The 12,734-nt window shown below is 49.1% G+C and overlaps 1 protein-coding gene across 1 annotated transcript; it reads right to left on the bottom strand.

Moving 5' to 3' along the window:
• Positions 1-10,930: 10,930 nt before the first annotated feature.
• On the bottom strand, positions 10,931-12,680 carry LOC121492584 (60S ribosomal protein L27a-like). Its single transcript, XM_041757820.1, has 2 exons — positions 12,621-12,680; positions 10,931-11,410 (listed from the first exon to the last, which is right to left on the bottom strand). Exons 1-2 carry the CDS (start codon positions 12,678-12,680, stop codon positions 10,931-10,933), a joined length of 540 nt encoding a protein of 179 aa, XP_041613754.1.
• Between the last annotated feature and the right edge of the window lie 54 nt (positions 12,681-12,734).

Genomic DNA, 12,734 nt, shown 5'->3' with positions numbered 1-12,734 from the left:
TTGGATTTCGTCAGCTGCTCAAACTGTAGTTTTTTTGTTTTTTTTTTTATTTTTTATTTTTGATAGTCACAGAGAGAGAGAGGCAGAGACATAGGCAGAGAGAGAAGCAGGCTCCATGAACCGGGAGCCCGACGTGGGATTCGATCCTGGGTCTCCAGGATCGCGCCCTGGGCCAAAGGCAGGCGCCAAACCGCTGCGCCACCCAGGGATCCCCCAAACTGCAGTTTTTTAGACGGCCGGGGGCTCACGCACTCACCATCCCGCTGACATCACTCTGGGACCGTGGCCGCCTCCTAGTTGCCACATCGAACGGGTGGAGTTTCCTGTCCTGATCTCCACTAACCTCTAGCTTTTATGTAGCCGACTTCCTGCCGCTTGACAACCTTGCCTGGCTTCTCCTGCGCCTCTCAACCGCTCTTCCTCGCTGTGCACCTTCTTCCGTAGATGTTGGTGATCGCCAGGGCCCTTTCCTCACCCTCTTTCACATCACACGCAAGTCCTGGGAGAACATTCACAAATCCAAGCTTTCTCCCGTTTGGAGTTGGAGCTCCCCGGAGCTCTGTCCTGGACCCACAGAGTATTCTGGCCTCACACTTTCTCTGGGTGACTTCATCCACAGTCATGGTTTTAATAACTCCCTGTAAGCTGATAACACTCAAACTTGTGTCTCCAGCCCAGATGTCTTGTGAGCTGTAAAAATGAACATACACATTCATCAGCCTATTGGACGTCACCTGGGTGTTCCAGAGACATCTGAGACTCCTAAAGTAAAAGGTTTCACTGTATTCCATCCATTCTTTTTAAGTTTTTTTTTTTTTCTTTATTTATGATAGTCACAGAGAGAGAGGGGCAGAGAGAGAAGCAGGCCCCATGCACCGGGAGCCCGATGTGGGACTTGATCCCGGGTCTCCAGGATTGCGCCCTGGGCCAAAGGCAGGCACCAAACCACTGTGCCACCCAGGGATCCCTATTCCATCTATTCTTAAACTTTGGCCTTTATGTTTCCTACTATAGGGAATGGCACTATTCTCTCCCCAAATTTCTGTAGTAACTCTTAAACACTGCACTAGAATTCAAGCTCATTTCTTCCCTGTTTGTTGAAAGCCTTTTCAATGTTTCCCCAATCTCTACTCTGTCATCTCCATTATAAATTCATCATCTGTGCTGCTGGATCAACTTTCCTAAAATGCAGGTTTGATCATATCACATCTCTGCCTAAAGCCTTCTGTGGCTCCTGGACCAGCTCAGGAAGGTTTCCTAAAGAGCCTTCCTGGGGTTCAAGGTGGCCAGTGAGTGTGTATATGTGACTGAGCCTATGTGATGTATTTGTGAGAAGTGTGTGTCCATGTGGCCTGTGTTTATAGCTCACATTTAAGAAAGTATGGCTTTAAATTATTAATATTTCTCCCACATCTTTCTCAGGCTCTGCAAATGTATATATAGTGCCCACTATATAGTCTGTCTTTCCTAGGCCCTATAATGAATTACAGAGGAAAAGAGACACTTTTCCTGGCCTCGTGTACTTGTGGTCCTAGTGAGGAAAGAGTCATACCATTTATTAGTTAGCTTTGTGTCAGGCATTGTGACAGGAGCTCTGCGTGCACGCAGGATTGATTATATGTGGAGGCAGTAAGCAGAGTACTTGCGAACACAGACCCTTCGGTGCTTGGGTGCACATCCTGGTTTTGCCACTTATTAGCTGTGAGATATGGGGCAACGGACTTTGTATCTTTGTATCTCCTTTTTCCAACAGTATCATAGGAAAAATATTACCTACCTGTGAGAGTTGAAGTGAAGATTAAATAAAAGAATCTATGTAAAAAAAAAAAAGAATCTATGTAAAATGCTTAGCTTAGAATAATCCTATATCAGGTAAGGGCTCAGTGAACAGAGATGGTAGTAATATTATCATTATTTCTAATCGTCATGAAAAACAGGACATTGAGGTTCAGAAAGATTAAGGGCCATCCATGTAGTAAGTGGCCATATAGGACCTGTGTCTGGTCTGATCCAGCTCTCCCACCTCACCAGCTGCTTCTTTCTTTCTTGCTTGCTTGCTTGCTTTCCTTTTTTTTTTTTTTTTTTTTTTTAATCACTACCTGCTCTTGCTTCCTGCTCTACACATGCTCTACACAGACTCACATGTACAACCAGATACCTGGGACCACAGATACCCACAGGTGCAGATTTTCCAGGTAGTCTTATATCCTAGTCACTAAGAGAAGAGGAAAGAGGGTGGTTGAAGGCCAAATCAGGCATGAGATAACTTTTAGTGATTAGCTAAAAATTAGTGATAATTTTTAGTGATTGAAACTGGGAAGGTTGAATCAAGTTGGCTTGAGAAAGGAAGTGAGTCTCATGAAAGAATCTACTTCTGAGAAGACAGGGCTGGGTTTAGGAAAGAGAGGGCGGGAAGGGCATTTCAGGCATGTACTGGGATGTGGAGGTGGGGGAGAGAACAGACCTGGGTGGTAGATAGCCAGGTACCTTTGGAGATAAGTTGGAGACAAGAACAATGGAATTAATGACAAGCCTCTTGCTTTAAGGCAAAAGGAGCTGTCAGGAGTTATATTTGGTTTCCTGTGTGGGAGATGGGAACCACACAGGTGTCTGAGGGCCGTGATCTGAATAATGTTTAAGGAAGAGATCTTCCTGCCCTCTATGTCGAGGAAGGAACAAGCAATAACTGAGTACCAACTGAATCCCACACATGCTATTTAATATACTCACTGCCTGTATCAAGTTGGTATTACTATCCTTATTTAAAACAAGGAAACAGGGATCCCTGGGTGGCGCAGCGGTTTGGCGCCTGCCTTTGGCCCAGGGCGCGATCCTGGAGACCCGGGATCGAATCCCACATCAGGCTCCCGGCGCATGGAGCCTGCTTCTCCCTCTGCCTGTGTCTCTGCCTCTCTCTCTTTCTCTCTGTATGACTATCATAAATAAATAAAATTTAAAAAAAAAATAAAAAATAAAACAAGGAAACAATGCATACAGTGGCTTCACAGATATTAAGTTGCTTGCCCAATGTCATACAGTTGGGAGGAAACACAGCCAGAATTCAAACCAAAGCCCGGGGTGGCTGCCCACCGCATAGGTAGGAACAGCCATTGCTAGAGGCTCAGATTTGAGCTTCTTGAGGCCTAGAACTCTGGTTCTCTTCATGCTGACCACCTCTTCCATGCCAGTTATTTCTTTGCAACCACTCCCCAACACACACACACACACACACACACACACACACACACACTGACAATGTTCCTAGAACCCTGAGCCAGTCATGGACCGGAGCTGGTTGCAGGGAGGAAAGAGATCATGAGCCCTGGGTCAGGGCCCCAATCAAAGTTTGGCTAGAAGCCATGGTCCGGAGGCAGGGAGACTAAAGAAGAGGTGGGTACTGGCACTGGTGGTAGGCCTCGTGCAGTGTGACCATGAATGAAATCTCTTGATATTTGTTTAGTATCAGAGCTGGACCTGAGAGTGTGCTGGGTGCCAGGGATACGGTGCAGGACCAGAAAGACTTGGCTTCTGTCTTCCTGGAACTAGACTTAATGCAGTGCTTTACTAGGCCAGAACTTTCTGCAGTGTGGAAATGTTCAATGTCTGTGCAATCCAGTATGGTCACCACTAGCGCCATGTGGCTATTGAGCACCTGAAATGTGCCTAGTGCAGTTGATTTATACTAATCTAGTTTTAATTTATGTTCCAACAGCTACATGGGGCTAAGAGGCTAGTATTGAATGGAACAGGTCTCATGGGTGAGACAGACATGTCAGCATGTAAGCTAGGGTAGATCAGGGGCCCGTGAGGAATGGGCGCTGACCCAGACTGAAGTCAAGAGGAATTTGTTCTGGATCTGGTGATATATAATGGTTTATAGTTTGTTTTCTTAAACTCCTAATTTTTTTTCTTGTTGTGAAACTTGTGCTTCATTAAGCACAACATATATACTGAAAGTGTAAAGCTTTGATCCTCCTACTTTAAACTCTCCAGCCACAGGTATGGGAAAGGGGTTATCATGTAGAAATACAGGGAGGAGAGAGGAATGTGAGGAGGGGGCAGTCAGTGAGTGGAGACGGACCCATTATGAGGACAGACTTTATAATAATTGAAGCTGTCTAAAGATGGAATGAGTGAGTTGTGAGTTTACCATCATGGGAGGTAATCAAACAGGTGTTATTAAGCCACTTTTGGACAATGTGGTAGAAGACATTTAAGGACCCATCCCAAAGTCCTGAAAGGTTCTAATCCTTGGGATAGACCAGTGGACCAGAGTGACAGAAAGCCCAAGAAGATCCTCTACACCGCCAATTCCCCCAGTCCTGGAGTTCCTTGAACACTTGGCCTGAGTGCTTGTACTTTTTTCTCTTCTCTCTGCTCCCCAGTTTCTCCTGCCAGGCTAGGAAGATTCTTCAGTGGCCCACAGTGCCACCATATGCCCATAGCACATTTCCTGGCTGGGGAAAAGGAAGAATCAGGCTCACTGATGATAGGGGAGGGCAGACCCAAAAGACAGAAGGACCCCAAAGGGAAAGTCCCCACAATAGAGCCTCATATTTCACCCAGGGCACAGTGGGTGCTGACTCATGCTGGCATTTCTGGGGTAAGAGATGCAGGGAAAGCATCCAGGAATTGGGCTGAAAAGCTAGAAAAACTCCCCAAGCCAGAACTGGAGCCTCTGTTGCAGGAGCCAGGCACTACACAGGGGGTCGTGAAGATGACAGCATTGCCTTAAAATTGCTCAGAGTGAGATAGGAAGCTGAAGGGACTCTGTTGTAGAAGGGCTCCACTTCTAGACTCCTGGGTGGCTCAGTGGTTGAGCATCTGCCTTTGGCTCAGGTTGTGGTCCTGGGGTCCTGGGGTCCTGGGATCGAGTCCCACATTGGGCTCCCCTCAGGGAATCTGCTTCTCCCTCTACCAATGTCTCTGCCTCCCTCTCTGGTCTCTCATGAATAAATAAATAAAATCCTTTAAAAAGGCGGGGGGGGAGGGGCTCCACTTCTGTTTCCAGAGAAACATGGGTTTCATTTACTTATGCTCTATATTTCACCTTGCATCTGAGTAAACTAAAGAAGGACTCCTTTGTTCCCACTCCAAGAGGGAGGCTAGAAAGTTAGTCATTCCCTGAGTTTCATCCCAGGCCCCCAAACACCTGATAACATCTAAGAAGAACCAGATCCTGAGCATGTTGCAGGACATTAGCTTCAAACAAACCACTGTCGACATTGGTGTCAAAACCTCCTATCTTCAATGATTTATGGAATAACACCTGACATTTGCCTTTGATTGGGCCCTACCCTGGATGCCTGAAAGAACATGTGCTCTGGACCTTTTTCCAATATAAACTCCTTAACCCCAAGCGATGGGGAGACCCACTCCTTTTCTGAGACACTCCATCTGCATACTCTGTCACTTATGCTATTCAGTAAACTCTGCTCTTACCTCCTCCTGACTCAAGTTTGAATTTTATCCTATATGAAGCCAAGGACCCTCTTGGCTGGTGCTGTGGAACCCTCTCCAGGTCCTTGGACCCAGCCTGCCTACATCAAGAGCACTGGTGGAGTTAGGAATGTGGCCAAGAACTTCACTGCCTGGCAGGGCCTGAGAGGCAACCACCATTGCACAACTCCAGGGGGCCCTTTAGGTATAGGGCATATAAAATGTGAGTAGTGCCAGGCAGCAGCCCTGAGGTTTTATACCCACATGAGAAAAAAAGCCGTGGAACAAGGTAAGACTGTGTGTACCTGGAGCAGGAAGGGTTAGATGCTCGAGTTGATAGATGAACATAGGGGACAAACTAACTAGTCCGGGAAAGAAGGAACTGCTTCCTTGGGGATGGGCCCAGACCTTACCCCTTCCTTATTCCCTTCAATCATTCAACAGATAGCAACTAAGTGTCCTCTGTGCTGGACACAGTGACAGGCATGGGAGTCATAGTGTTGAGGAAAACACAGATATAGTCCTTGCCCTCATGGAGCTTATGGCCCAGTGTAGGACTGTCCAGTAGAAATTTCTGGATGATGAAAATACTGTAGAGAGGCAGACAACTGTATAAGCAAGTGTAAGGTTACAGTCATGCCCTTATAGAGAGGGGTGTATGCTGGATGTGTCCTATGGTTGAGGGGAGCTGCCCTGTCTAGGGTGGGGAGATTTCCCAGGGAAGCGAGCTTAGGGCTGGGGCTGTCAGTATGGGATAGGAGCCTGGGTTTGTGGCTGGCTGCACACCTACTCTGTGCCACTCCATCAGTGAGGTCTATGGGGTGTAGCATCCCCATTTCCACTCTCACTGTGAAATACCCAAGGAGGCTGGTTTGATCGCATGTCCCCTCACCTAGCCTGGTGCCACAGCGCTTGCTCAACGAACATTTACACAATCCAGCCAATCATCAAGCAGCAATCATTGAGCCCCAGAACAGCTCACCCCACAGCAGTGACGGAGACCGCCCCTGCTGTCATTGAGCGTATACTTGAGTCAGGGAGACACACCTTGTAGAAACAAATACATACAAGAGGTGATTTTAGCCAGTTATAAGTGCCCCAAGGAGAATTAAAGAAAGGACTGACAAAGAGTTGGCGGTGGTGATGGGAGTCCTGGGGAAGAATGAAAGAGTGAATGAATAAATGGTGAGCAGTTTAGGTCAGAGGATGCACACTGTGCCCCACTGGACTGGGGCAGGGATTAGGAGGGGAGCCAAGACTCTCAGATCCCAGGGTGGGGAGCTTGGGTAGGGAGGGGTCGTCAGGGGTGGCTGCACTCCAGGCCTCATTGGCAGGCCTGAGTAATGTGGGAGGTAAGGGACAGGGAGTGCTGTGGGATCTCAGTGCTCTGAATAAGGAACGAGGACACCCAGAAGTGCTGACAGCAGCAGCATCATGTGCCAGTCTCCTGTGCACATTCATCACAGGTTTGAGTTCTGAGGGGAGGGGTGGAGCAGGAAGGGCCTGGAGTTGAGGTTCAAGGAACTTGCCTTGGGTTGGCCAGCCTCCCAGGGTTCCCTAGGGCCCCCAGAGCTGGCAGCTTTGCCAGGCAGTCCTCTCCCAGGCCCAGGCCACTGAACAGGAGGCAAAGAGACTTTGAAGATGTATGTGATGAGTGGGATTGAGGCCAAGGGCTGAGGAATATAGAGAGCAGTAGTGTGGGGGAGGGTCAGTCCTGGGTACATAGGCGGACTGGTACATCTGAATCCAGGTGGGCAAGGGGGCCCCTCTAAAGGGGCTCCCATTGGGCCTGTGAGCTCAGCCACGCTCTGGGTGGTATGGACACTCCAGGCACTGTTCTGATCTGTCTGTAGGGTTCAAAGTTTCTGTGAGTGTGTGTGTGCGTGTGTGTGTGTGTGTGTGTGTGTGTGTGTGTAGGAGAGGTGAAGGGTCCAAGATCCAACCCCTGACCTGCGGCGATTGTCAACCTTATCTAGGGGATGGGATGAGGACATCTGTGGCTCTGATACTAGTCAAGAGCCAAGTGATTGTCAGATGTTCCCAGAAAGGGGAAGGAACGATGGAAGAAGGCAGAAGTTTCTGGTTGAAATGGGCCCTGTGAAGACAATTCTAGCAAGTGGTAATGGAGCTGGGGCTGGGAGGCAATGGCACCTTAGGGAGCAGATCAGCTGGAGCAAGGGCAAAGAAGGGAGAGGGTCAAGGTGAGGGAAGAGCAACTGTGACGTTGGCCAGGGTATCCTTGGGTTGAGTGAACTTGGGAATCCTTTCACCATCCTGCCCAATCTCCATCCCTCTCTGCTAAAAAGAAAAGATCCTCCCAAACCAAACCAAAACCCGAGCACTAGAGGCAGGGGGGAAAGAGCCCACACTCTGGAGTCATACATTGAAGCTAGACACTTTTGCTATAAAAACTTGCAACCTAGACAAGTTCCTCAAATTTGTGAGCCTTTTTGAGTTTCCAAAGCTGTAATCAGTACCTGACCTCATGTGGCAAATGTGAAAAGATTAAGTAAGACCTAGGCAGATGGTCTAGGTCAGTGCAGGTGCTCAGTAGATGCTAACTCCCTCAGCTCCTACCGTAATGCAAGTCTCTGGCTGGCTTAGTTTTGTTCAAGAGAAAGTAAAAGTCCAACACTGAGTTACCTTTGCTCCCACCGGCATGAGCCCCTCTAGGGATGCCAGCATTGTCTGTGGAGTTCTGGCTTTCCTTGTTTCTTCTGCAACCACCTCTCCAAGGAGTGGGGAGCCAAGACCTGCTCACTCTGGAGGACAGGTGCATCTGTGTCTGCATTTGCTAACAGAGATAGCAGCAAGCTGACTCTCTTTCCTCCTTCTGCCTCTTCCCCAGCATTTCTCACAGGCCCCTCCATTTCCAGGGGCCTAAAATGGGGTCCTTTTCCCTCCTAGACTCCCTCATTGTCACATGAAGCACAAGCAGCTTCCAGTTCCTCTGCTCTTCTGGCACACAAGTTCAGGCAGGCCCCAGACCACCAACCTCGCTCCAAGCCAGCTGGCCCACTTCTGAGCTCCCCAAGGCACCTCAGTACAGAGGGCAGCAGTGTTCACTCAGAGAAGGTCCAGCCTGTGCCCATCCTCAGCCCCTGCTCAAGGGTGGATTCTGCATCTGCAGCTCAGCGTGAGCTCTCCGGGCTGGGTCAGCCTGGTCAAATGGGAAGCCCCGCGGCTGTGTGGATGGGCCAGAGCAGACACCCACAGTTGCACGCGGGGTGGGGTGGTTGGCCAAGGTGTGTGTCGGGGAGGGGCCAGCACAGAGATGAGCAAAGGCTGGGTAGAGGGGTAGGTTCCAGCTTTCAGGACAAGTCACTGAGGAGTTGTTCCCATCAGTTCCTGAAGGCCCCTGTGGGTGATGTGAGAGTGGGATGGGGATTCAGGCAAGGGGAAAGAAAAGCCCACATGAGGGCCCCACAGGAGCCCGAGCCCAGTGGGGGAGTCAAGATGAAGTAGCTGGGCGCAGGCCTGCCCATTTTCCTTCTTCTCCTCGCTCCTACCTACCCATAGTCTTCCAAGGCCTCGATTCTTCTGAGATCTTTCTTGAGGCCCCTCCAGCTCCTTGGTCTCCCTATCCCTGAGCAGAGATCCCACGGTAACCTCAGAAGTCACTTTGCTACAGCCTGCCCCCATCCCATTTGGTCCCTGGTCCTCACCCACTTGGTTAGTCTACTCCTCCACAAAGCCCTGTCTCTGGACCCTTCTGCGTAGGCCCTCTCAGGTCCCCCATCCTTCCATTGCTCCTCCTGGCACCACAGCCCATCCTCTCCTGCTCCTTCCCTGGCCCCTGTGCTGAGTCTTCCCCCTGCCCTTCCATTTCCTGGTCATCTGGCGTCAGCTGCAGCCTCCTCTGTGCCCAGCCCTGGGCAGGGAAAGGTGACAGGTGCAGACAGGCTTCATAAAACAAAGATCTGGTTCTCAAAGTGCTTTCAGTTATCACCAGGAGACAATGAGATGACCATGGGGAGACCCAGGGTGGGGACTCAAAGAAACAGGAGAGGTCAGCATAGCCAGGCTGCCTCCCAGGCCACACAACTCTCATTCCTTTCAGGCTTCACTTTCCTGGGAGTGTTACGACATCCTCATCTCTGCCTTTCCCTGCAAAATCTCTCGGTTCCTGCCTCCAGGCATCCAGGGTCACCCCTGCTCATCTCTGTGCTGGCCCCTCCCTGACACACACCTTGGCCAACCACCCCACCCTGCACGCAACCATGTGTGTCACTGCTCGGGCCTGTTCACACAGCCGCGGGGCTTCCCGTTTGACCAGGCTGACCCAGCCTGGAGTGCTCACGCCGAGCTGCAGACGCAGAATCCACCCTGAGCAGGGGCTGAGGATGGGCACAGGCTGGGCCTTCTCTGAGTGAACACTGCTGCCCTCTGTACTGAGGTGCTTTGGAAGCTGAAAAGTGGGCCAGCTGGCTTGGAGCGAGGTTGGGGGTCTGGGGCCTGCCTGAACTTGTGTGCCAGAAGAGCAGAGGAACTGGAAGCTGCTTGTGCTTCATGTGACAACGAGGGAGTCTAGGAGAGAAAAGGATTGCCTTTATGCCTTCGTATGTACCACTTATTTTTTAAATTAGAAATAATTTTTTAAAAAAGAAATAATTAAGCCTCCCCTTCCCCATTATTTAAATCTCTGGCCAGTATCACTTCCTTGGGTTCTCTAATGGAGCTAGTTGCTTCCTCCAGTATTCTCAGGGCACTCCGTGTAAACTTGTCCATGACACTTGTCTCACAAACTTAACTAGTCTTTCCTGGTGTCTGACATGGTGCTGGGAAGAATGTAGGCATTTAATACACAGTTTTTGGAAGAAATGTCAATCCCCTCAATGTCCTGAGACTGTTATTGGGTTTCTTAGATGTTGAATCTCTTGTGCCTCCAATCAAAACTCACTGTCCACATTTCTTTCCCTCAGAGCACTGTTACTCTATTGCTTGTTTTGAAGAGTAACTGATGCCTGTTAGGGGGAAGCAGGGTGTTGTACCAGAAAGAACACTGCCCTCTGTTTTCCTGCAACTGAGGACCAGTTAGACCAGGACTGAGGTAGGATTGAGTCCCACATCGGGCTCCCTGCAGGGAGCCTGCTTCTCTCTCTACCTATGTCTTTGCCTCTGTGTGTGTGTATCTCTCATGAATAAATAAATAAAATCTAAAAACAAAACAAAACAAAAAAACAGAAAAAAAAAAAAAACCCACTAGGTTTAACTCCATGTGATGTGGACCCTAGGGCCCTCAGCTCCCTCACTTCCTCTGGTCGGTGGAAAATCTAGATGGCTCCTAAGGTCTTCTGGGGCTGAAGTGAAAGTCCTTTGTGGGCCAGGGCCTGGTTTGTCTTGTGCTCTGTGCTCCTCCCAAAGCCAAGAATGGTGGTGATTGGAGCAGCGCACGTTCTTTAATATTTGTCAAGAGAAGGAACTGTTTTTTTTGTTTTTTTTTTTTTTTTTAGCACTTGTTAGCATTTAATGAACCTCCCCCTACATGGCTTCAAGCTAATAGAACGCAGGCACCCCCTACACCCTTTATCTTTTCCTCAGCTCTTCTACTGAAGAATTTGGCCTTCACAATGATAGGCTGTTTTGGGAGCTTTCCCTTTCCCAAAACTTTGTAGTAGCCCGATCGCACATCGATAATAGGAGCAGCTCCAGTCTTGTTTTTGGCGGCATTTACCTGTGTCTGCTCACTGACTAAGGTCCGCACTTTATCAAGGTTGACAGTTGGGCAAAAGCTCTGGTTTCTCTTTAAGTGGTAATGTTTCATACCAACTTTTCCAAAGTAACCTGGGTGATATTTGTCAAAGTTGATCCTGTGATGATGCATGCCACCAGCATTACCCTGGCCTCCTGGGTGCTTCTGGTGCTTGCCAATGCGGCCGTGGCCATGGCTCATGTGGCCCCGAAGTTTCTGCGTTTTCCTCAGTCTGGATGGTATGTTGGCGGCCCAGAGAAAAAAGGGAGGAACTGACAACTTAGATGGCTACATACTGCCTTGTGTTTTATACATGTTATTTCATTTTATTCCCAAAGTGGTGGGGTCAAAATTTGTATGTAGATTTACATGACTCTGAGGCCCATATTCTTTCCATAATCCCTTGCGGTCTTTAGAAGACAACACCATCAGGCAAGGATTTGTTCTAATGGTAGCTGTGGAAGGCTGCAAGAGATCTAGAAGCCCTTATCATATTGCATTTAGGCAATGCCTCTATCCGTCACCAGCCTTAGGAGATAATAGGAACTTTGGGTGGTGAGTGGAAGGGGGTGAGGGTGCTAAGAATATCTGACCACTGTGATCTAAATGGAGTGCTTGGGCAAATGGTGGCATTTAGGTACATAGTTCTAGTCATGTGCTAAGCCAGCTCTTTAAAAAAATAAAAACCCTGATTAGCAGCCTTTGTTGGTTTTTGTGGCTTCTATACCCTCACTGTGGCTAAATTCAAGCAACAAATGTGAAGTTACCACTGATTGCAGAGTTGGAAGAGAAGCACAGCCAGCACTCACAAGCCGGTGAACTGCCCTAGCACATCACTGGGACAGTAAGTAGAGCCGTTCCCAAAAGCCACAGGAAGGTCATAGCTCTGCACATGCTATGGCAGCTTTGGGAAGCCTCAGCTCTCACTTTGCATTTTCCAAAGATTAGAAATGATCTTTGCACTTCTACTGACAGCAGCCATCCCATTCCACTGATGGCCATCTAGGCTGTTGCTGCAAAGGCTCCCTCAGAGTGACTCTTGGCTCCTCCTTGCCACACACACCCTACTGCCTTGTCTCAGGCTGGGACAGCCCCTGGAGCAGGGCCTAAAGGGCTCTTGCAGTCAGTTCCTCAGGAAGCAATTCAGGTGATACCATCCCAAGAGGAAGGATGAAAGTATGTCATTACCATCAGCTATTCCTCTGCCTTTCACTTGGATTTGGGCATTACTTTCCTCCCAAATGCCAGGAAATCATAAATGCCAAAGAATCTGCCCTAGCTGCCCTGAAATCAGGCCCAGCTAGAAGGCAGCAGCCATCGCCCAAAGAGATGGTGGAATGAGGGGGTGGGAAAGTCCTGAGACAGGAGTATGCCTGGTTCTGGTTGTGGAGGGACCTTGTTCCCCAGCTGAGGGTGTGGAAACAGTCCTCGCAGTCAAAGGGCAGGTGTCCTGAGATGGGCAGCTCTACAGGGAAGAGCATGAGCACACCTGGAAGAAAGGGGCTTTGTCCTGGGAATGGTACTCCTTGAGGACCTGAACATTTTGCATATCTTGTAGTCTTTCTCTCAAGTACTTAACACTTTGCTGAGCACAGAATCAACA

Source organism: Vulpes lagopus, chromosome 6, assembly GCF_018345385.1.
Source record: "Vulpes lagopus strain Blue_001 chromosome 6, ASM1834538v1, whole genome shotgun sequence".
NCBI lineage: Eukaryota > Metazoa > Chordata > Mammalia > Carnivora > Canidae > Vulpes > Vulpes lagopus.
Note: the sequence above shows the minus strand (reverse complement) of the source record. Positions and strands in the feature narration are given on the sequence as shown.

What these genes read in the sequence shown, in the direction of transcription:
- LOC121492584 (XM_041757820.1), bottom strand. Translation starts at nt 12,680, where the DNA reads ATGCAAAATGTTCAGGTCCTCAAGGAGTACCATTCCCAGGACAAAGCC. An exon ending in ACAAAGCCCCTTTCTTCCAG is followed by an intron (nt 11,411 to 12,620) that starts GTGTGCTCATGC and finishes TAGCCATCTAAG; the next exon opens with TTGTCAGTTCCTCCCTTTTT.